This window comes from Penicillium psychrosexuale (genome assembly GCF_028828465.1).
Source record: "Penicillium psychrosexuale strain IBT 29551 chromosome Unknown utg000004l, whole genome shotgun sequence".
Classification (NCBI taxonomy): Eukaryota; Fungi; Ascomycota; class Eurotiomycetes; order Eurotiales; family Aspergillaceae; genus Penicillium; species Penicillium psychrosexuale.
Genome location: NW_026643189.1, coordinates 4,745,999 through 4,765,949, shown reverse-complemented (window position 1 = coordinate 4,765,949; position 19,951 = coordinate 4,745,999). Strand labels below are relative to the sequence as shown.

Below are 19,951 nucleotides of genomic sequence, written 5' to 3'. Positions count from 1 at the left end.
GTAGATCGGGAGGATCTAATAATGAATCTTGATTAATTAGTATGAAGAGGTTGGTTTATATTTCCTTCATCCTTCCCCTTTTTTGGTTTATTATAATCTCTTTTTTTTTTCAGTTGGTGGCGATGAGTCAAACCTGGATGTGGAGACGATCTCTCGGCTATCTTTCTTATACTAAATTCTATGCCCCGGTGTATACTAATTAAAGCCTTGGTAATTGTCTATTGCCATAGCTACTTTTCATGTATATATAAGGTGTAGAGTGTAACTATAGCAGGCAATTGGAGCTTCCAAGAACACCATATCACTCCAGACAACCTTGGAAATGCCGATGCCGGACCTCAACCCTATCTCTTATCTCTCAACATCGAGCTACGATCTTCCACCACAACCCTAATTGACGGTAGATTGGCTGAAAAAAAGGCAACCTTACATCGGCTATGACTGGAGACACGATGGCGCTGGTGCCAATGTTGTCCATTCTGACATTGCCGTCATCAAAACCGAATACTCAGATGCTTCTATAGCCATTGCATCTGCATGGGATGAGCATGAGCATACCGAAGTTGATAGCAGTGGATTTCATAGATTCACTTAAAAATGCATTGCAAATAGAGGAAACGAAGCTGTCATTTGCCATGCATACCATTGTTGCGACTGGTGGACATGGCGAGAAGTACGAGCCTATCGATAGTTGCTAGTGAATGGGAGGATATATTGGCAATACTTGGGTGCTAAAGATAGGCTTTGTACATAGATAGCTCTAATAACAGAGCATCATAGATAAAGACGTGAGAGACATGAATGCTATGAGAGATCTATAGATGTTGTTGTACTCATCTTTCTGGGTAAACCCCCAACCTTGGCGACTACTTAACCAATTTACCTCGGATATTACTCGATAGCTTTGCTGCAATTGATATACTAGGCTGTATGTGCATTTCTAGCAGAGATATTGTATTAATATGTCCTGCTTGAGGGAATAGAAGGAATAAACCAAGAATATACAAATGAGATACTTTATATATATTTAGCTCTTACTCCCTCGTATGCCATCCAATTTTGATATTAAAAACAACCCACCGAATCCACAGGCGAATATAACAAGCTCTATAATAGCAACTACTACCAAGTAAACTATCGCGCTAGAATAGAATTGAGTATGTATGTATGAGTTTGATGCCATGATCCTCTTACTCCGTCGGACAAACCCCAACAACCTCGAGAGCTACACCAAAAACCAATGCACACAGCTGGATTACGCTGAAACGAGCCGATAGAGTATATGGTATATTGTACATTTAAAAGAAGCTATTATACTACATACAACACGGTACAATTATTCCGCAACCCCTACTCTCCCATTCAGACGTGACCAAGGACCACTCGGTTGTTTCTCAATCCGAGACCCACCACCCCTCGACATCCCCTTTGGGGAGCGAGTTTCGGAGGCCCAGAAATCCGGCCCATCTCGGTTCTGCCGACCCTCCAGCATGACCTCATCGAGGTCCTGATTGAGCGTATTACATACTTCAGCCAAGGTTTGTCGGGCGTCCTGCGCAACCTCATTACCTAATGCGATCTTTTGTTGAACAAACTCCCTTCCGTTGGCAGCTGCAGCATTAGAGGCGAATGCCCATGCCTCAGCAAGACCAACGACCTCATCCGGGGTCTGCTCGGAGGTCTGTGTCTGGATTCGCGAGCTGAGAGTAGGAGTATGCTTAAAGCGCGGCTGGCGGGCGAGAATGGGGTATTCGGGGAGTAGGTGGGATTCATCGCTCAGACGATTGAGGGCGCGGAGGGTCGTGGACTTTTCCTTCGACAGTAACCCAGATAGATAGGATCTCTGGAGAGCCAGCGACTTTTGACTCTTATACAGCGGGACCAGGGTTTCGTTTGTGTATAACAGAACGTCGATTGGGTTGGGTGGTGGTATTTCTGCTATGGAAAGCTCGGTTTTGTTGGTTGTTCGTGACGGAGGCTTCTGGGTCAAATTGACTGGCTGACAAGCTCTGGACGCAGCGTCGAGAAGCTCTCGCCGGGCTTGTAGATATGCGGCATATTGCTCTGTAATCTGTATCTTGCGATTCTCTAGCCCTCGCTGGGCCTCCTCGATGTCCTCCGGAGGGAGCTCTTGGAGCAGACTCTCATCCGGATCCCCTTGACCAACCAGCCGTTCCTCCACCCATTGTACTAGCTCATCCCGGGTCCTTTGTAAAGCCCGTGCTTTGGCATCTGCAGTCTCGGCTTGGGGATCATGCTGTGCCTTGGCTTTCTCAAATAATTGCTTCTGGCGGTCCAATTGAGTCCTCGCGCGGACAACTGCTCTTTCGAGGTTATGCACTAGTTCATCCAAGCCCGTTTCAGTGTCATTGCGCCCGACCTCCGCATCTGCCTCCGGCAACAGAATTTGCTCGCTATTATTGCCAACGTCCTCCACGCTCCCCGAATCGCGGGTTCTAATCTCCTCAAGATAATTCTGAAACACCTGCAGCTTGGTATGGCGGCGTCGATCGCGTAGGAGAGCAAGGTATTCGCGAAGTTCGGTCCCGGGCTCTTGCATATCAGCATCGTCAGAAGGGGCTTTCGGGGCCGTCCGCTGGCGCCTTAAAGAGGCGACATCCTCAGACGCCAAGGCGAACTCTTTGCGGGCGGCAACATTGGCTGCCAATGCCTTGAGATAATCCTTTCTCAGCCCAGGAAGGTCGGCAGGGATGCGTTTGACATTGGCAACGGCATCGGTCGACGCGCACAGGGAGAGGTGGGATTGAGCAAGACCGCTTGACTGATCGTCGAATTCGATAAATGAGCGAAGATAAGACGTCAGTGCCTGGCGGATATGAAGGGTTTCCTGGCGCGATCTGACGTAAGGAGCAAGTGGTTTCAGAATGTGTGGAATGTGGGTAGCGTCAGGAGCGTTGGATCGGGCCATGGTTTCATTAAGTGAGGGTTTGAAGCGACAAGCTTAGTTAGATATCTGGAGAGTCAACCTTAGAAGCCGAGACCCTGACAGGTCTTGGAAGACTTCACTGCCACAATGCACAATGCACAACCCACAGCGATATCGTGAGATCGAAGTTGTTTACCTCTTTCACGGCGGGCTGTTGGCAGGCTTATGTAACATGCAGATCGTCTCCCGGGCCAGTGCCGCAGTGGAGTTTATTGTTTTGCAAGTCCAGCATCTATAATATGATGAGTATGACGTTCAGGAACCCGCAAGAGCTTAAAGACGCCGATCAACAGTGTATTGGGTCGATTATTGCTCGATTTACTGGACAGCTCCAATTGAGACATCCAATATGCCGCAAAGTGGGCCTGAGCACCATGTCTGTTCTGTACAATCCCCGTTCATTGGGATGTTTGCTAGCAGATTAACAGATATATTCATCCACTGTGCCATGAGACACCTACCAGACAGTCATTGTAGTGTGTCGGCCTTTTTCTCAAGACAAACAGTGTGAATGTTCATCTAACATGTCTGGAATGCTATGTTATCTAGAGCTACAACGTAGGTGCATGTACATGTACGTACATACGTCCAGTAGATGCAGATTACGGGCACGGCCCAATCAAAGCGACAAAGGATAAAACATCTCACGGCAAGAGAGAAGCCCAACTTTTCGGATTTCTCTCTTGCCTTTCTCGATTCCCTTTCTTGAAGGAGCAGGCCTTTGACCCCCTCCATAACTGGTATGTTTCAAGAATATCCCTGGAATTGCATCAAGGGGTGTTTTGATTTAATTCTGGACTAAGATCTGACTGTTCCTGATTATTGTCTCAAGGCTGAAACATTTATAGTTCAGTCCTTGCGACTTACATGCTGACTGCGCGTGCGGGAAAGCAAACTTAACGTCAAGCCATATCATCAGAACATACCTGACAGCCATGGCTCCTGACTTGAGCGCTGCTTCCGACCCTACTATGGCACAACCTCCTACAGCAACGACGGCACCCGCTATGGCATCGCAGGCTCCAACATCCCGACAACCAGTACATGGTTCCCATACTTCTGTAACGCTTCCGCCCCCAGGAAGCCCACCGCTTGGAACCGGGGATTATGGCATCACAAGGACCGCTCAGGGTAAGTCTCCAGTGGCAGGCGTCACTTTGATGAGCTCCCCGACTAACAGAACAAGGGCCATTGCGTCATCCTCAGCCGCTGACGCCTTCGGATCTCCATCTAGTGCTTGAGAAAGAGCAAGAAGCGATTGTAAGTGGGATCCCAGAGCGCCAAAAGTATATCTACCCCTCAACTGCTGACGCGTCAAACCTCTCGCAGGTGAATCGATTGACTCGAGAGCTATCTATTCTTCGCCAGCAGACAGCATCTGTGGCATCGACAGCATCCTCCACCTCAACATTTAACGAGGCAGATGGTGCGCGGGCATCACCCGCCCTCAGTTCAACCCAATCTCACTCCGCGCGACGAAACCGATCCAATTCGAGTCTCAGTTCACATACTTCAGCAAGCCAGGGCCAGCAATCTGCAAGTGTTACTGGAATTGCTCCCTCGCGGGATATCCAATATCGCCCGGACCATTCTCGAACGGTTCGCAGTCGCGAGCCATCTCTCACCTCTCGCCGACCCTCCATGGGGTCACTATCCTCATTCCCCCACAACAGCAGCATATACCCACAACGGAGCTCGGTCTCACAGACCCAGCAAGGCCATTCACCCGGAAGCTCGCTGTCGCGGTTTGAGGAGGCTGCACATCACAAGTTGGAAGTGGAATACATGAAGCGGGAGAATGAGCAGCTGAGGAGGCGGGTCCGAGATCTGGAGCAGACTTTGAAGAGGCAAAAGGAAGATTCGGCCAGTGAGGCTTCTGCCACACCATCTGAGAGAATCATTGAGGCCTGATTTTCAATTTCCACTCCAACCCATATCATTCTTTCGCATTGCGCAACATTTTTATCTTAGGTTTGCAGGCAAACACATTCATCGAAATCATAACTCTGACATGTGAAAAGTGATTTCAGGCAGCCCCATTGAGGACCATGTAGTCCAATGAAACAAACACTACGGAGTACGGAGTAGAAGAAACTAGGGCTGTTAAATTGAATTTCAAAATCTTGAATTGAAAATATATTGGTAATGTTTTGTAATATAGGCAGAAAAAAACGGCAGAAAAACTGGCAGTAAATTTTTAGTTACACAAGTCGTAAGGACGCTTTACACTCATTATAATATACCTACTCCTACAGCAAGTTGTGCAATGCAGATGTATGCATGGGGATTCGCATGCGGGAGACGGGCCAGGTACATATTCTGTCAGCAGATTCTTCGGGCTTTTGGGCTTTTCTTGCTTTATAACTAGTAAGCTTTACTATGACGTCATGTTAAGAAAAAAAAGCTAATCTGATTAGAACTCCTACTATCCGACTCTAACCTTGACATCCGACCGTGATTTTGAGAAGGGCGGGGAGGATGTAAAGGTCCAAACTATGTAATAAGATTTCAACTTGTTATCTACTTAGAAAAATCTAGTTCTATTGAAAATACCGTCCGTTATGTTGCTCGTTGCAAAAAGCCAGCTATGAACTCGTGTAGCTTGAGGCTATTAGGAGCGGCGGTGATTACTATAGAGTAGGTGATCCTAGGCCGTATCCTTCTGGCTATGGATCTAAGTACTCAGCCAGAAATGGCCAACTAGCGTCTAAGGTAGCTTAGCAGCCTTAATTATCTGAAGTCTGGATTTACTTCAGTGCACGCTTTCAATCTTTCGATTTCTATCCTTATTATATCCCATAGGCCTACTGTCGACGTTTCGCAGGTCGATGATGATCGCTGTTATGTCCCATAGACCAGACCTCAAAGCGGTTAGCGTGTCTCACTTCGTTGCTTATAAATATACTAATCCCGAAAAGGAAAGTCGGCCACTACTACTTTCCTAGAAACTTATAGTATCGGATCAGGAGTAGAGTAGAATTTACTTCTATGGGCCGGGATTCATGGTGAGACCCATACCAGTAAAGATACTCTGTAGGAAAGAATTTCATTATCATTAGCGATTATTTTTCTAATGCGAAGCTAGAAGTTAAAACGGGGTGGGGCAGGGAAACCAAAATGAGACTGGAAGAACAAGAATCAGGAACTTCGGTACTTCGTATATCCTCGCTTTGCGCAAGCCGGCGATTGGTGTAAGAGATATTGTTCTTTTTGAGGAGCAGTGCGAATAATTTCTTCAAATGGTTAAATTACCCGAAGAGCAATAACTGCGACCCTCCACATGAGACGCGTCTTTCCTTCACTCCGTCTATCGATAAGCTCCTACTGGAGACGAACGTTAGAATCACCTCTAGGAGCTGATACCCTCATAAAGTTGAGGGCCCCGGTCACCGTGGAGTAATTAAGCCAAAGATTTTCTTTAGATACCGTAGACGGCGCTATAGTCTGAAGAGTACCGAATCTCTCCAGCAAACACCCTAAGGGTATCTCCTTCCTGGACTGATATAATAGGGCAAACTGTGAGGAATTTTTTATCCTTAGGCTGAATAGTGACGAAGATAGACTTATTTCGTATCGCTTCTACCTTTATTTATAAGTCAAAGAACCCACCGAGCAGTTTAGCTGATGCTTCGTGTGATCCGCTTAATTAGAAGATAGTCTCCTCCACGCTAGAGAACCACGGGTTAATAGCGCAGTTCCATACAATCCTAGGAACACTAAGTCTATCCATTAAGAGCGGCTGCCTTAACCATAGTCTTCCTATCAAATCGCCTTTGCTCTCCGCGACCACTCGCTCTTCTAGTTATTTAATATAGAAGCCATACCTTTCTTCCCAGAGTCGGATAATCTCTATTAGAGAAACCCTAGCTTCTAATAAATAGCTTTTGCAGAAGCGGTCAAATTCCTTTATACAGTATAAAAGAATCTTATCGATACCCGCGTTCCGCATATCGAATAATCTTTTCTAGAAAAGACGGTACTGCCTTTGATTAGCGAGGCTAAGTCCATAGCCCGCTTCTCTTATGAATCGCTCGGTGGCGACTTTCTCGGCCATCGTGAATTCATCTAGAGGGCCTTTCGAAGTTAGTAAATCCTTTAGGTCAAGGAGCTGGGCGCCTTTCTTAATGATCTCCTAATATATGGTTTCGTTAAGCCGAGACTATATACTTTTGCTTACGGAGAATACATTCTCCTGCTTGATTAGCTGGATGGCATCGGGGTATTACAACTTAATAATACCATTCATAAAGCTCTGAATCTCTTCAACCTTCATTATCAGGCTTGCCTGCTTTGACCGATGTCCGTATCTTCTAAGGGGATCGTTAAGCTTTATACAGTTCATAAGTATATTCTCAATGATCCTGTGCGGTACTTTCGCGTATTGAGAAATGTCCATAGCGGATAAAGACGTCCCATCCTGAGGTATGATCATTGTTGCGTTCGCCTCGGTCGTCAACGTAGGTTCGGATGGTATGTCACCTTCCCGACTTACTACGGAGTGATTCGCCTCTTATGCTGTATCTTTAGCAGTGGTATTTCCTTTGTTTCTTCTTTTCTTCTTATGAGACGGCGTATCTAGCCCTGAGTAGTCCACTTAACTTCTTTTTTCAGATGTGGGGAGGAACCGGTAAGAGCCACGCTTTGCTTCTAGATCCGGACTAGCTCTGGGAGTAAGAAGAGGTGGTAGATCTGTTATGCCTACCTAGAGCCTCTTTTCGCGGACTATACATGTCAGTGGAAATAGTCTGCCAAGGAGCGTTCTGGGCCTCACCAAAGTCAGAAATGCCTAGGATGTGTTGTTTGATAGGTTCATAGTTGCAGTCGCCGATTCCGCAGAATACAAGCAACTCCTGAACTTTCCCTGCCGTCAAAGACTGAAAAGCTTCCTCCATGGTTGTATTATGCTGGGGAAGTCAGTCACAAGAGAAGTTGTCGAGGGGAGATGCTGCGCTGCCGCGCCAATTTTGGTTGCGCGGGTGAAACTAACCCGAAACGGGAAATCTGGAGTCTAGACCCTACCAGAACAACATGGAAAAGAAGGGAAAGCAAAAGTGTGCGAGCTCAACGTACTTCGCGACCATATTGTGTTCAATGTCCGGTATAGTACACGTCTCAAGAGAAGTAATAAAGGAGACTCCTTGCGTGTGCGTGAGCATTCGACAACAAGACGCTCACATTGTCCTATAACCTCTGCTACGCTGTCTCCCAAAGTTTCACCAAGGCAACGATATGGCCCGTCTCGACGTAGGCGACCAGTTGACCGCTATTCGCCGGTTGATTGAGTTATCCAATCAAGCATGGGTACCTATGGTTCACATTCGGGAACATCGTGCAACTTGGGATAGTTGAGCCATATTATGAATTGCATCTTGATCAGAGGAGCAGAGGAACTATGAATGGTCGAGATGTGTACTTGAGGCAAGGACAGGCTTCACAATTCATCGTTTCGAAATGAAGGCCATATTGAAATTCAGTGTGTTTACATTCCTATCGTGTCTGAAGACAAGCTTTACACTTCCAAGAGCCCCTGAGCTTGCGCCTTCAGGGGGCAATAATCGCTATCATCATGATCATCCTCTCTCTTCTCTCATCTTCCCCACAATCTACGAAACTCGTTGCACCAGCGAGCCGATCTTCATGGTGAAACCTTGGAATCCGTATCACTTTCTCATCAAAGAACTGTCTCTTGATTCTCCCTTTTATGAACCTATGTATAAGTTAGTCCGAAGTTTCTTATGATGTTATGAAAGAATCTCTGAATCTCCATCACCGACGACCCTATGTACCCCACTGCAAAGGCCAACTACACCACCTCTGCAGCCAATTACCCTCATTTCCATTCTCTTCCTCCCCTTCCGCCGGCGGCCAAACAGAATTAAAAATGACCTCCAACTGCGCAGCCCCCTCAGACACCCAACGACGGGCACTCTGCTTCTGCATATGCTTTACGGCCTTGACACCGACCAGAAGGTCCGTCTGAACCGTCCAAGACGGAGCCGGCGCTTTGAAGATATTGCAATTCGACACTATTGATATGCTTCTTGCAGCAGCTGCAGGTGCACTATACAAGGGATGAATCTTTAACTTCGTGAGGCACTGACCCCTAACCTGGTGGGAGCGGATGTGTGTAAATATAGTCTTGGCCAGATCCTTGTCGATAGCGGAGTTAATCATTGTGTCTCTGATGTACCAGATAGGCACCTCGAGGCCGGTAGAAGGCAGGGGTTGAGACTTCTCAAATTCCGTTAGGTCGCGCGGTGGAACTGGGGAGGGGGGTTCGATTTCGTTGGGGTCCACAAGCGGTGGGCAGTTCAGGTAGAGCTCGAGAGTTGTTAGAGCTGGGAACAGGGCGAGCGCGGTGTATGCGGGTGTTTCGAGGCCGCGATTGCGTTGGATGGCGATGCACAGGGTCTGGAGGGAGGGGCAATGGGCTGCAAGGGGATGGATTTCCTCGACGGAACATATTGGGCCTGTCACACTCTGGCCTTTTGCGCGGAGTCGGCGGAGTGTCTGATGGTTCAAGTCTTGGGAGCCGACGTTGAGCTTTAGTTCAAGTAGCGTTGGGCCGTGCTTGCGAAGGGCAGTAGACAGGAGGGCTGGTTTGTAGCTACCCAGGAGGCAGAGGTATGTGAGCGGGGGGAGGGAGTCGAACATTGCCTCTACAGCTGTGTAGAAGGATAACTCGTCGTCTTGCGGTGGGAAGAGAGCGAGGGTGAGTCTATTTAGCTGCTGGAAGGGACGGAGACCGGCAATAGCGCGCAGTACTTGGGTCTCTTCGATGCAGCCAACGGTCCACGATTTTAAGCAGCTGTAATCTACTAGCTTATCCCACTTGAGGAACTGCCCAGCCGGCATTAGGGTATTCAGCGGCCACGCTAGCTGTTCAAGCTTTGCACGCAGTGGTTCCACCCCAACCCTTCCCTCAACAACCACCGTCTCGCTGAAGTCTTCCTTCGGGCCGGCCTGACCACCCGCGACAATCTGTAATGCAAGTCTCTTGACATGCGGTGCACGAATAATCATATCTTCAAGAACTCTATCTGGGTGCTCCCTGAAGTTCCTGCGCTCCGGATGCTCGAAAAGAGTAACATGTGCGGTGTGCAGCTGCGGCGATAGAACCCAATCGTCTGTCTTTCGATACATGTCTCCCACTTGAGGACTCAAGTAGACAGATGATCGACAATCTGGATGATACTGCCTGATGGCCTTGTGAAGCTCGACAGGGCCGCCGTTGGACATAAGAAGATCAATATCCCGCAATTGAGGGACCTTGTGAATGAGGTCAATTACCTCGGCGCTCTGGTTCGTTGAACAACCCCTAAATTTGGGAATGCTTTGACCTCCCAAATTCTCTGTCTTAAGCGAAGCCCGGAGGCCGCTGTAGGCACGAAGCACTGGTGCGCGCGGTGGGCCGCTAATTGGATACCATGGGACGATGATACTGAGTCGCTTTATGTGTACGAGAACACGGCTGGCTTCTGGCTGCCAGTGAAACTTATGAGAGGCATCATCTTTGAGTGGACGTATAATGATATGCTCGTACAAGAGCGGCCTGGCAATTCTGTTCCATTCTTGGTCCACCAGGGAGAGTGCAGCCAAGCTCTTCATACATTCATCGCCCATCTGCAGATATGGTCAGATATCAACACCATTGGAGAAAAGGTCGACGTACATATCTCGCAATCAGACATTTGATCTCTGATGGCAGTCGGTCCATGATTTGGTAGAAAGGTTTGATGTTGAACAGAGAGTAAAAAAAGCTAGCTCGGGGAAAATGGCTTTCTTTTACACAGAGCTTACCTAATACCACGTAACTAACGTAATCCACAGCCGTTCGGAACACCCCAAAACACCATACTAAATGCGATAAATGACCACTTCATATCTCAACAATCATATCAATCAATGATAATATATTCATTGTATGATTGTCCACGACGACAGAAACCTTGTTGACTTTGGACCGCTGCCGCCCAGATTTCATCGCTCTCTGCGAGTCTTGCCGCATGCCGTGAGTGTGGGCAATTTTATCCGAGGGGCAAGAAGGCTTAACAACGCTATAACTGGCTTTTGTTGCCGGGGTCTGCTCAACATCTCGGAAATGGCGATCATCCAGGATTGCTGGGTCAATTGTTGAATCGTAACACTCTCCAGTGAGAACAGGGCTTCCAGCATTGCCAACTTGCGAGTGCTGACCAGAAGTGAAAGCGAGCTCCCGATCGCCCGATTCGCAGCTGAGTGGGTACTGAGACTCCAGGCCTAGATCACCACCGCTCATCGAATATTCCCCATCTCCAGAACTTGGTAAATCTTGCAATTGCAGGATATCCTCGAAAGCAAACACCTCAGTTCCGGAATTGATGCAAGCCTGATCCTCCGCTGAAGACAGGTGCATAGTGTTTGTCTCCTGCGGCAGACTATCATTCAAGCAAACCTCCACCGGCGGACGGGCAGGAAGGGGGTGCCGCTCGGGTTTGTGAGAATGAACTTTTGGACTCCTTGAGGCTGGGTCGCTAGAGTTGGAGGGAGGCGAGGTGGCTGTGATCGAGACTGGACTTGGGTAGCGATGAATATCGAGAGAATCTCGGTGGGGTTGCGTTTTGTCCTGAAAAGGATTCCACGGCCGGAAAGATTCCAGGCGATAACTACCACTTGACATGAAGGGCAGAAACGCAGCTGAACAAGCTCGCGGATTTGGTAAATGAGATCACTCGTAAAATAGGACAACTCGCAAGGAGATCAGGACTTGGGGTAGAGGTAAGGGGCAAGCAACAGTGGAAAAGGGAAGAGAGAAGGAGAGTTTGGGAGGGTTAGATTCCAATTTTGTCATTTGGGTGGAATTGTAGTCTCCTTTATAGACCGGAAGGTGGAATCTGCCTTCTACACAACGTAGAAGACCCCGACCAGCCCCTATAGCCCATACTATTGTATCCACATTACGGGAGAACACCGGTTTCGCGACGGCAGGCTGTAGGTTGCCGGCATCAGCTCCCCCTCATTTGATGAAATTCCTCTCACAAACAACGATCCATCCCCACTATTCATCAACCGGTATCTCCATTCGCTGGCCCGTGTCCTCGCGGGGCTTGGCCGTAGCAATGGCCTCGCGATGCAACATGAACCGAGGCCGCGTGAGTATGCGGTATATTCGCTATTGGCTAGAATCACCGCGGCGTAATTCCAAGATTCACCGATTGGATGCAGATAGACCGGAGAGGCCGACGATGACGACAACCGGGGCGTCAGTGCCTTTGCGAGCATACGGCCAAGAGTGGATCTGCGACGCCAGCGCTGTGCAACAATGTAACACCAGATGAGGCGGACGAGTAAGACTATGCAAAGCCGAGAATAGCAACGGGTGACATTGAAATGGCAAAGAAGGCCAGCGGAAGGATAGATTCGCTCAACGGGACGCCTCGCAAGCAGAGAGCGATCTAGATAGCTTCGTAGCATGATTCACTGCCATTTCCTTGCGAATGAAAATATCGACACGAAACCGCACGATACGGCTGAGGGCAGAATCGACCCAATGTTTCTGCTGCTCCTGGACTACTGGATGGCATTGCAGCCAATGTTGGCCCGAACAACCTTGGCGTCGGATCGAGCGGCATCTCCGGTGAAATTAAAGGGGCAGTGCATTGGGCGAACAGCCAATGTGCAGGAGCCGGTGGGGCGAGATATCAAGGGGTCGAGAGGGAAAGAAAAGAGAAAGTGCGTGGACAAGTTGAGGTGGAGGGCGAGGGATGTTTTATAGATGGACGGCAGATGACGGGGGGCGGTAAAGCGGCCAGGGGTGGCACTAAACCCAAAAGAGGGCCAGGGGAAGCGCACCATACCCGAACGGGCAGGGGCATAGCGGCGACGGGTAGGCGGTCGGAGGCGGCAGACAGGCGGAGCAATGGGAGCCGTTTCTGGCCCCCCGCTCACCGTGTCAACTAATACTAGAAATATATTTTTGACCTATGCTATAGCACTCTACGCGGTCTAAGAAGAATACTAGGCGGTATAGGTAAGAGCCTATATTCGGCCTAATTAGGCTTAGAGTAAGCTATGATAATCTTATTGGCTCTCTGAAAATTCAAGGTATCTAATTGGTGGATTACTAAGAGTAGGTCTACGCCTAAGGCATACACCCATTTTGAAATGAAATAATATTTTAGCGTTGAAATTGAAATTGAAATGATATTTTTAATTTTCAAGCGAATTTAACAGCCCTAGAAGAAACCAGAACGAAATTAACTACGTGAGGCGGTGCAACAGCCCCGCCATACGTCACCACGTCACCTTGTGGCGCAGTGGCCCCCTTAGATAAATAGTCGCATCCCACCAGGGAAATGATGAGATGTTTAGATTCCTTCGCAAGATTCTTCCTTTTCCATCTACCTAACATCATGGCTAATTCCACTGTCCACGTTTCTGGCATCTCGTCAACAACCTCCGAGAAGGAGGTTCGCGACTTCTTCAGCTTCTGGTACATTATCACAATTATTGTTTTATTTGACCAACTGCTAACATAAAACAGCGGAAAGATTGTCACCCTCTCCATCACCCCAGTCTCTGGGGAAGCCGATGCTCAGAAGTCCGCCACTGTGACGTTCGAAAAGGAGGCGTAAGCTACCCCGCACCCAGTTTCAGCCCGCCATCAGCCCACATCAACACAAACTAACGCAATTTCTAAAAACAGCGCAGCCAAGACTGCCCTCCTCCTAGACCAGACTCAACTGGGCACTTCTGCCGTTCACGTTGAAGCAACCCACAACATCGAAGAAATAGGCGGATCCCATGTCACCGACGCGGAGACCGAGGCCAGGGAAGAGGAGCATATCGCGCAAGAAGACAAGCCCCGATCGCGCATCATCGCAGAGTACCTGGCGCATGGGTACGTGGTGAGCGACAATGCCATCATGAAGGCGATCGCGTTGGACAAGAAGCACGGTGTCTCGCATCGCTTCACGACCGCGCTCACCAACTTCGATAAGAAGTACAATGCCACCGAGCGCGCCAAAGGCATCGATAACGACTATCAGATCTCCACTAAGGCAGCCAATGGCTGGCGCGGCCTGAGCTCGTACTTCGAGAAGGCCCTGGAGTCCCCCTCTGGCCAGAAGCTGCGCGACTTTTATGTTCAGACCGATAAGCAGGTGCGCGATATCCACACCGAGGCTCGTCGTCTGGCGGATTTGAAGCAGGGTAAGACTGAGGCTGCTGCCGCTGCCCCTGGCCCTGCTGCTGTTGCTGAGCCTGCTACTGAGCCCGCTGCTGAGCCCGCTGCTCAGCCCGCTGCTGAGCCCGCTGCTCAGCCCGCTGCTGTTCCTTCTCAGCCCGAGGCTGCTGCTGCGCCTGTTGAGAAGTCCTAAGGGATTGTTGGAATGAGATCTTAACTTATTGTGGAGATGAAGATTTGCGCTGGGCGTGTTTCCTTTGTGTCTATTACTTTATCCTTTCCATTATTACGATGTCATGTCATCCCGTGTCAATAGTTTATTTTTCTTTCTGCCTGCGTGATACGATTTTAGGGCTCTTGCTATACAAGTGAGCCTTTGATAACTATGATCTCCAATAAGCAAAGCAAATTAACATGAAAATTGATTCCAAGCCAGAGATTTAATGTATTGTTTTACTTAAGTACATTACTCAAATGAAGACGATCATCTGAGCTTATTCTTCATGATGTCATTATCCAAAATGCAAAAACAAGACCTTTCAAGTCCACAAGAGATACCCCATCTCAATGGTGTTTATCATTGGCATATTTCGCCGCCTCGATCTTCTCTAGCCGGGGTTCAGGGTTGCTCGTCATCACAGTGTCCCTATATTCCTCCGACGATAACACGGGTTCTGGTTGTTTGCCGACATTGGTCTTGCCGGAGCCGGGGATATCCTGCTGCTGGGCGCCGGATTGGCGCTCCGGAGAAGGGGATTGACGACCGGGTAAGGGAGCAGACATTATTGTGGATATTGTAGAATTTGATGTGATGTGCTAAAGAGAGGCATAAGTGTGAGTTTCTTAATCGAAGAACGGAAATGGAGTTCATGAGATATGGCGATCTTGACAGTACTGACCTTCAATCGATGTAGGCTTATGATGGGTGATGTTGAGTATGTGTGTTTGAACGATAGGATCTAAGGAATAGTGCTTCTTTTATTTTATCCTGGAAATCAACTGACGTTACCAACTAAACCGGTCATTGGGGGTCATCATGATGACGTTGAGCAGGCCTTTAGCACTTGGAACAAGGCCTACAACATACAACTACCATAGGACGATCTTACAACTTTTTAACGGTGTATAAGAATCCTCATTGCTAGTTATAGTAGTCTGTGCTGCCTTAAATCCTTACTATAGGCTCCTTCTGACTTCTTTGCTTTATAGAACTATCACTTCTTTAAGCGTTCTTTCATCTCGTGGCTCTAGAACTTGGTTTGTAACATGAATACATCCACGTTGACTTCAAGAGAGAACCGTGCGCGACGACGTCGAAATCCGATAATGCCTCGAGGATACCCACCGACAATATGGATATGGATGATGCTCCTGAGGCATGACGTCATTTGTCACGATCTTTGTTTTGACCTCACCTTTTTCCTTCCATACTCCTACACGAGTAACCTTAGAATACTCTTATAACAATCTGGATTCAGTTCCGAGTCCACTATGTGGCTGGTTTCGACGGCACTACAGGTTCCAGAGCTGGAATCCATCATTCGTAGCATGGCTGATGTACTATATCATGAGGAAACAAGGGTGTCTTCAGGGGAATCTGTGCATCGAAGAGGATTAGAAAGGGGAAGAGGGGGAATACCCTCGAGCAGAATGTCCACAGGTAGGACTTTTAAGAGTACATCAGCGAGAGCATCACATGAAAAAGACGTGAGGAAAGAAACACGGAGATACAGAGCAGACGGGACATGATCTAAAGAAGCGGGAAAGACATGAAATGGGCATATGGTCTCGTGAGGAAAATGTGGAAGGAGGAAAGAAAAATCGTCCGAGGCATTGGAAATTCGAATCCTTTTTTGTTTTTCTCAATCCATCTCGGTTATAGTCTCTTAGTTGCCGTTGGCCTGCATGCCCGCTGCGGCAGCGGCTTCTGCGTTGGCGGCGGCGACCATGGCCTTGGCGTCGGCTTCGTGGAAGACGCCTTGTATGACCTGCTGCTCTTCGGGACCAAGAACCTTGGTCAGACTCTCGTAGAGCTGGGGCTGTTCTTGTTGGAGGCCTGAAATCGAAGGTTAGCGGGTGATAGGATACTCTCTTATATGTCACTTACTCAGCAGGACATGCTTGAACATGCCATATGGCTCCAACTTGTCCAGAGGGGTCTCTAGAAGGCTTTCCTCGTCCATGTCATCATCGTCATCATCGGTGTAGGAGCCGAACTTTTGAGCTTCCTGGTTGAGGAAGTCGAGATAAGCAGCACTCTCGTCGTGAACATCGCCCTCTTCAAGAGCTGCTTCAACCTCGTTTTCGTCCCATTCAACATCTCCATCCCAGTCATTGTCTTCGTCGTCTTCGTCATCCTCGTCATCGAGGGTGAAGTCGGACTCCTTGGTAGCATCCTCACGTTCTGAATAAATTCTTAGCCTTGGGGGAACACGACGGGATACTTGGGGAACATACGCTTGAGAGCAGCAGGCAGGGTCTGGAAGAGTCTTGTCACACCCTGCAACAGTCTTGGCCATCCCTGCTGGACACTGACCGGAACATCGGTAGCCTTCAGAGTAAGCAGTGAGCTGATTGCGGCAATTGACAGCTTCTTGTCGTGTACACGTCTGAAGTTGTCAATGTTAGCGAACCAAGTGCTGAAGAATTTGTTTGTCCAGCCCTTAGACTCCATAACCTGCAGACTAAGAGCTGGGTTGTAGTAAATGGCGTTAATGACCATCTCCATCAAGTGGATGCGGTACGACTTGGTGCTTGCCTCGCCAGCATCGATAACCCGCATAGCCATCTCAATGAACATGGGGATGTACTGGTCAATGTGACCCCGAAGGTTGAGCATCAGGGTCTCAGCAAGCTTGCATCCGCAGATGCGGTCAACGCCACCAACCTGTTCGTCAGAAAAGATGTCCTGCACCATACCAACCATAGCGTCCAAGTAAGCTGGGTTCTGAACTAGCATATCGGAGCCATAAGCGACATAGTTGTCAAGGGCGGGAAGCATGTCTGTACGCAGAAAAGTTAATAAAACATCAAAACCGCGTGAATTTATGTGAACTTTACCTTCGAGATACAGCTCAGCACCAGCCTTGAAGGTCTTGTGAATCAGCTCGAAAGCTTGCCACATAGATGGGGAAATAGTCTTGGATGCGAATGTGCAGCTGTCAATGATCTCGAAAATTTCGTTGTAGAGATCTAAAATAGCCAGTTAGAGCTGCGCATACGCTTGATATATTGACAAACTTACCATAAAGCTTGTTCTCCAGGGTAATGCTGATGACGGGCATCAAGATAGTCTCGAGGTGCAAAAGCACGTCAGGGGTGCTCTCGAGTGTGAGAATGAGGGTGCCGATGGTCTGTAACACACCCAGAGCGGTTATGCTCTTGTCGTCCAAGAAATCGCCGTAGCCATCTTCGTCACCACCCTTGGAGGCATTGCGCTCCAGGAGCTCACCAACAATACGCATGTAAGTATCGCGGAGCTGCTCGCTCAGCGCCACAGCGAAGGGAGTAAGCTCGGCAGAGAATACCTCAACAAAGTCCTCCATGACGTTGGCTAGAGCATCCACGTCGACCTCATTGGCCAACTTGAGAAGCTGCTGCATAATCTGGGGAATGTTCTGCTGCATCGAGGTACGGATGACATCGTGACGGATAAGGGGCTGCAGAGCAAGGGCGGCCTCAACTCGCACCGGAAGTTCGGAATCGGTCATGGACTCCAGGATGTTTCGGTAGATAACCATGAGGTTGTTAGGGTCCTTGAAGTCGAGCTGCTCGAACTTCTCCAGGGTGTCGCAAGCACGAGCACGGAGGAAGCCATGGGGACTGCGGAATTCGGGGAAAACATGACGGACGAAGAAGTATTCGACCTGGTCAGCAATCGGGCTCTTCTTGCCCAGGATAACGGAGGCAAGCGAGCCAATCATTCTCAAAGCGCCCTCCTTCTCCCTGGGCTGCTTCTGATCATCCGGCGCAGACTCATATTTGCTAACAACACTGTTCACGAATGTAAGAATTGAGAAGGTCTGCTTTTTGCGGTTCTTGGTGAGGGAAACCAAGAAGTTTGTGGCGGCAACATCAGGAGCGGAAACCTCCTCATAAAAGTTCAACTTGCGGTGGAGATACTCAGATGGGTCATCTTCGAAAAGCTCAATATCCTCGTCGGATTGGCACAAGATAGGGAAAACGAAGTGGGCAATCAGGTTATCCATGTGCGGCTTCAAGTGGTCCCACATGGCCTTTGGCTTGACACACTCCTCCATAAAGACCAAAGTATACGAAAGTGCGGAGTTGCTGAGCCATTGTGTCTTGGACACCCACTTGTCAATCTCCGTCAGGTATCCCTTGAGAATTTCGGGGGCGAAAGTGCTGATAAAGGTCTTGGCATACGGTGTGTAGTCAGGGGTAGAGGATTTCGTGATCGTGGTAGGGTTGCCATATCTGATGAATAGGCGGTTCAAGTTGGCATATGACCACTTCTTGCACTTCCACCAGTGGTTCATCTCCCTCTCCTCCTTCGAATCTGCCATTGAGCTGGCAGGGGGTGTCTTCGAGACAATGCGCAAGAATAGTGTACACCAGTCCACAGTCGCTTGGTGGGTCTGTAGGCATGGAGAAAGCTCGAACTAAAATCGCAATCAGTCAGTATAAATAACCTAGCACCGCGCAGACTAGAATCAGGGTAACTGACATAAATTGCGTGCTTGAAAGCCTTCACTACAATACGAAGCATCTCCGCAGCCTCCAGACTTTCCTCATCAACAAGCTTCGATCCGATGCTGAGAAGCTGTGGGAATGACAGCTCCACGATCTTATCAAACTCCTCTCTCTTCTCGCCAGCCTTAAACCTGTAAACCCGGCAGACTGCCAAAAGACACTGCAGACCCGCATAGACCGTACTCGCATCATTGGTGCTGAGAAGCTGCAGAGTAAGATCCAAAAAACCCGGCCACTGCTCGGGGAAGTCGTTTTGGAGAATCTTCTGCAGGAGGGGAACCAGTTGATTGCGGACGTTAGGAGGAGTCGAGGCCAGAGCAGGGATAAGTCTCTCCCTGAAACTGGGCTTCTCGATTTCGGGAATCGGCGTACGCTGCGGGCTATCTTCGACGGGGGCCCACCCACGGGTAATACGGTTCTTCAGGTAAACACCAGCTATAAGAACGAACGGGTCAGCAAGGGACAGCACTTCCTTCGCCAACTAATATAGACACCAAACATACCAGAGAGCTGGACTGCATTGTTCTGCTCGCCTTGCAAGATATCCAAGAGTCCATTGATAAATCCGGGTTGTGTCTCGGCCTAGATATATCAACCACGTGTGAGTCTGACGTCCGGTGCCCCGCCAGTCGATCCAGCACGTACATATTTCAAATCAAGCTCCGCTTGCCGGCGTATATCCGCATTCGCGTCTAGAGTAGACTGAACACGATCTCGGAGGGCTGTGACATCCATCGCGCAACAATCCCCCAACACCAGAAAGTCAAAAATCTCCAAATACACTGAGAACCCCGGGGGGAGACGCGGACCGGCGCTAATGGAAGACGGGCGAGGAAAAAAAGTCAAGAATTGTAAGGACGTGAATGTCCTTGAAGAGATCGGTCTGGATCTTGAAGACAAGGTGAGAGAAGATGTTGTTCTTCAAGAGGAGGGGGATTTTTTTTCGATTTTCCCGACTCTCGGGAGGCGGTCGCCCCGCAGCTAATCAGAGGCCGCACACACGGATTTTGTAAGAACTATGAACTACCTAGATGTGGGCTATTGTGAGCTTGGATAAACACTGAGGGTTGATTTATTGCTCTCTCTAAAACATTACAGGGGTTGATTATTGATTCATATAGAGTTTG

At 48.8% G+C, this 19,951-nt stretch overlaps 11 protein-coding genes across 11 annotated transcripts; 3 read left to right on the top strand and 8 right to left on the bottom strand.

Moving 5' to 3' along the window:
• Positions 1–1,336: 1,336 nt before the first annotated feature.
• Positions 1,337–2,929, bottom strand: N7518_007696 (uncharacterized protein; the record flags this gene model as incomplete). Its single annotated transcript, XM_057188623.1, has 1 exon — positions 1,337–2,929. The coding sequence occupies one exon, from the start codon at positions 2,927–2,929 to the stop codon at positions 1,337–1,339; it is 1,593 nt and encodes a 530-aa protein (XP_057040326.1).
• A 542-nt stretch (positions 2,930–3,471) lies between these two features.
• On the top strand, positions 3,472–3,733 carry N7518_007695 (uncharacterized protein; the record flags this gene model as incomplete). Its single annotated transcript, XM_057188622.1, has 2 exons — positions 3,472–3,505; positions 3,540–3,733. 2 exons carry the CDS (start codon positions 3,472–3,474, stop codon positions 3,731–3,733), a joined length of 228 nt encoding a protein of 75 aa, XP_057040325.1.
• Positions 3,734–3,882: 149 nt separating this feature from the next.
• Positions 3,883–4,858, top strand: N7518_007694 (uncharacterized protein; the record flags this gene model as incomplete). The annotated part of the gene is made up of 3 exons (XM_057188621.1): positions 3,883–4,078; positions 4,134–4,207; positions 4,277–4,858. The coding sequence occupies 3 exons, from the start codon at positions 3,883–3,885 to the stop codon at positions 4,856–4,858; spliced, it is 852 nt and encodes a 283-aa protein (XP_057040324.1).
• A 1,075-nt stretch (positions 4,859–5,933) lies between these two features.
• N7518_007693 (uncharacterized protein) lies at positions 5,934–6,896 on the bottom strand (the record flags this gene model as incomplete). Its single annotated transcript, XM_057188620.1, is given in 7 exon segments — positions 5,934–5,978; positions 6,094–6,180; positions 6,200–6,268; positions 6,284–6,463; positions 6,651–6,745; positions 6,772–6,796; positions 6,810–6,896. The coding sequence occupies 7 exon segments, from the start codon at positions 6,894–6,896 to the stop codon at positions 5,934–5,936; spliced, it is 588 nt and encodes a 195-aa protein (XP_057040323.1).
• Positions 6,897–6,911: 15 nt separating this feature from the next.
• On the bottom strand, positions 6,912–7,379 carry N7518_007692 (uncharacterized protein; the record flags this gene model as incomplete). The annotated part of the gene is made up of 2 exons (XM_057188619.1): positions 6,912–7,063; positions 7,187–7,379. The coding sequence occupies 2 exons, from the start codon at positions 7,377–7,379 to the stop codon at positions 6,912–6,914; spliced, it is 345 nt and encodes a 114-aa protein (XP_057040322.1).
• Positions 7,380–7,541: 162 nt separating this feature from the next.
• N7518_007691 (uncharacterized protein) lies at positions 7,542–7,839 on the bottom strand (the record flags this gene model as incomplete). The annotated part of the gene is made up of 2 exons (XM_057188618.1): positions 7,542–7,636; positions 7,719–7,839. The coding sequence occupies 2 exons, from the start codon at positions 7,837–7,839 to the stop codon at positions 7,542–7,544; spliced, it is 216 nt and encodes a 71-aa protein (XP_057040321.1).
• An 807-nt stretch (positions 7,840–8,646) lies between these two features.
• N7518_007690 (uncharacterized protein) lies at positions 8,647–10,664 on the bottom strand (the record flags this gene model as incomplete). The annotated part of the gene is made up of 3 exons (XM_057188617.1): positions 8,647–8,654; positions 8,776–10,570; positions 10,620–10,664. The coding sequence occupies 3 exons, from the start codon at positions 10,662–10,664 to the stop codon at positions 8,647–8,649; spliced, it is 1,848 nt and encodes a 615-aa protein (XP_057040320.1).
• Positions 10,665–10,826: 162 nt separating this feature from the next.
• On the bottom strand, positions 10,827–11,606 carry N7518_007689 (uncharacterized protein; the record flags this gene model as incomplete). Its single annotated transcript, XM_057188616.1, has 1 exon — positions 10,827–11,606. The coding sequence occupies one exon, from the start codon at positions 11,604–11,606 to the stop codon at positions 10,827–10,829; it is 780 nt and encodes a 259-aa protein (XP_057040319.1).
• A 1,732-nt stretch (positions 11,607–13,338) lies between these two features.
• vip1 (putative actin cytoskeleton protein (VIP1)) lies at positions 13,339–14,304 on the top strand (the record flags this gene model as incomplete). The annotated part of the gene is made up of 3 exons (XM_057188615.1): positions 13,339–13,418; positions 13,470–13,556; positions 13,632–14,304. The coding sequence occupies 3 exons, from the start codon at positions 13,339–13,341 to the stop codon at positions 14,302–14,304; spliced, it is 840 nt and encodes a 279-aa protein (XP_057040318.1).
• A 371-nt stretch (positions 14,305–14,675) lies between these two features.
• On the bottom strand, positions 14,676–14,894 carry N7518_007687 (uncharacterized protein; the record flags this gene model as incomplete). Its single annotated transcript, XM_057188614.1, has 1 exon — positions 14,676–14,894. The coding sequence occupies one exon, from the start codon at positions 14,892–14,894 to the stop codon at positions 14,676–14,678; it is 219 nt and encodes a 72-aa protein (XP_057040317.1).
• Positions 14,895–15,997: 1,103 nt separating this feature from the next.
• On the bottom strand, positions 15,998–19,559 carry N7518_007686 (putative nonsense-mediated mRNA decay protein (Nmd5); the record flags this gene model as incomplete). The annotated part of the gene is made up of 8 exons (XM_057188613.1): positions 15,998–16,167; positions 16,219–16,515; positions 16,569–17,114; positions 17,172–17,303; positions 17,356–18,733; positions 18,799–19,259; positions 19,328–19,406; positions 19,470–19,559. 8 exons carry the CDS (start codon positions 19,557–19,559, stop codon positions 15,998–16,000), a joined length of 3,153 nt encoding a protein of 1,050 aa, XP_057040316.1.
• Between the last annotated feature and the right edge of the window lie 392 nt (positions 19,560–19,951).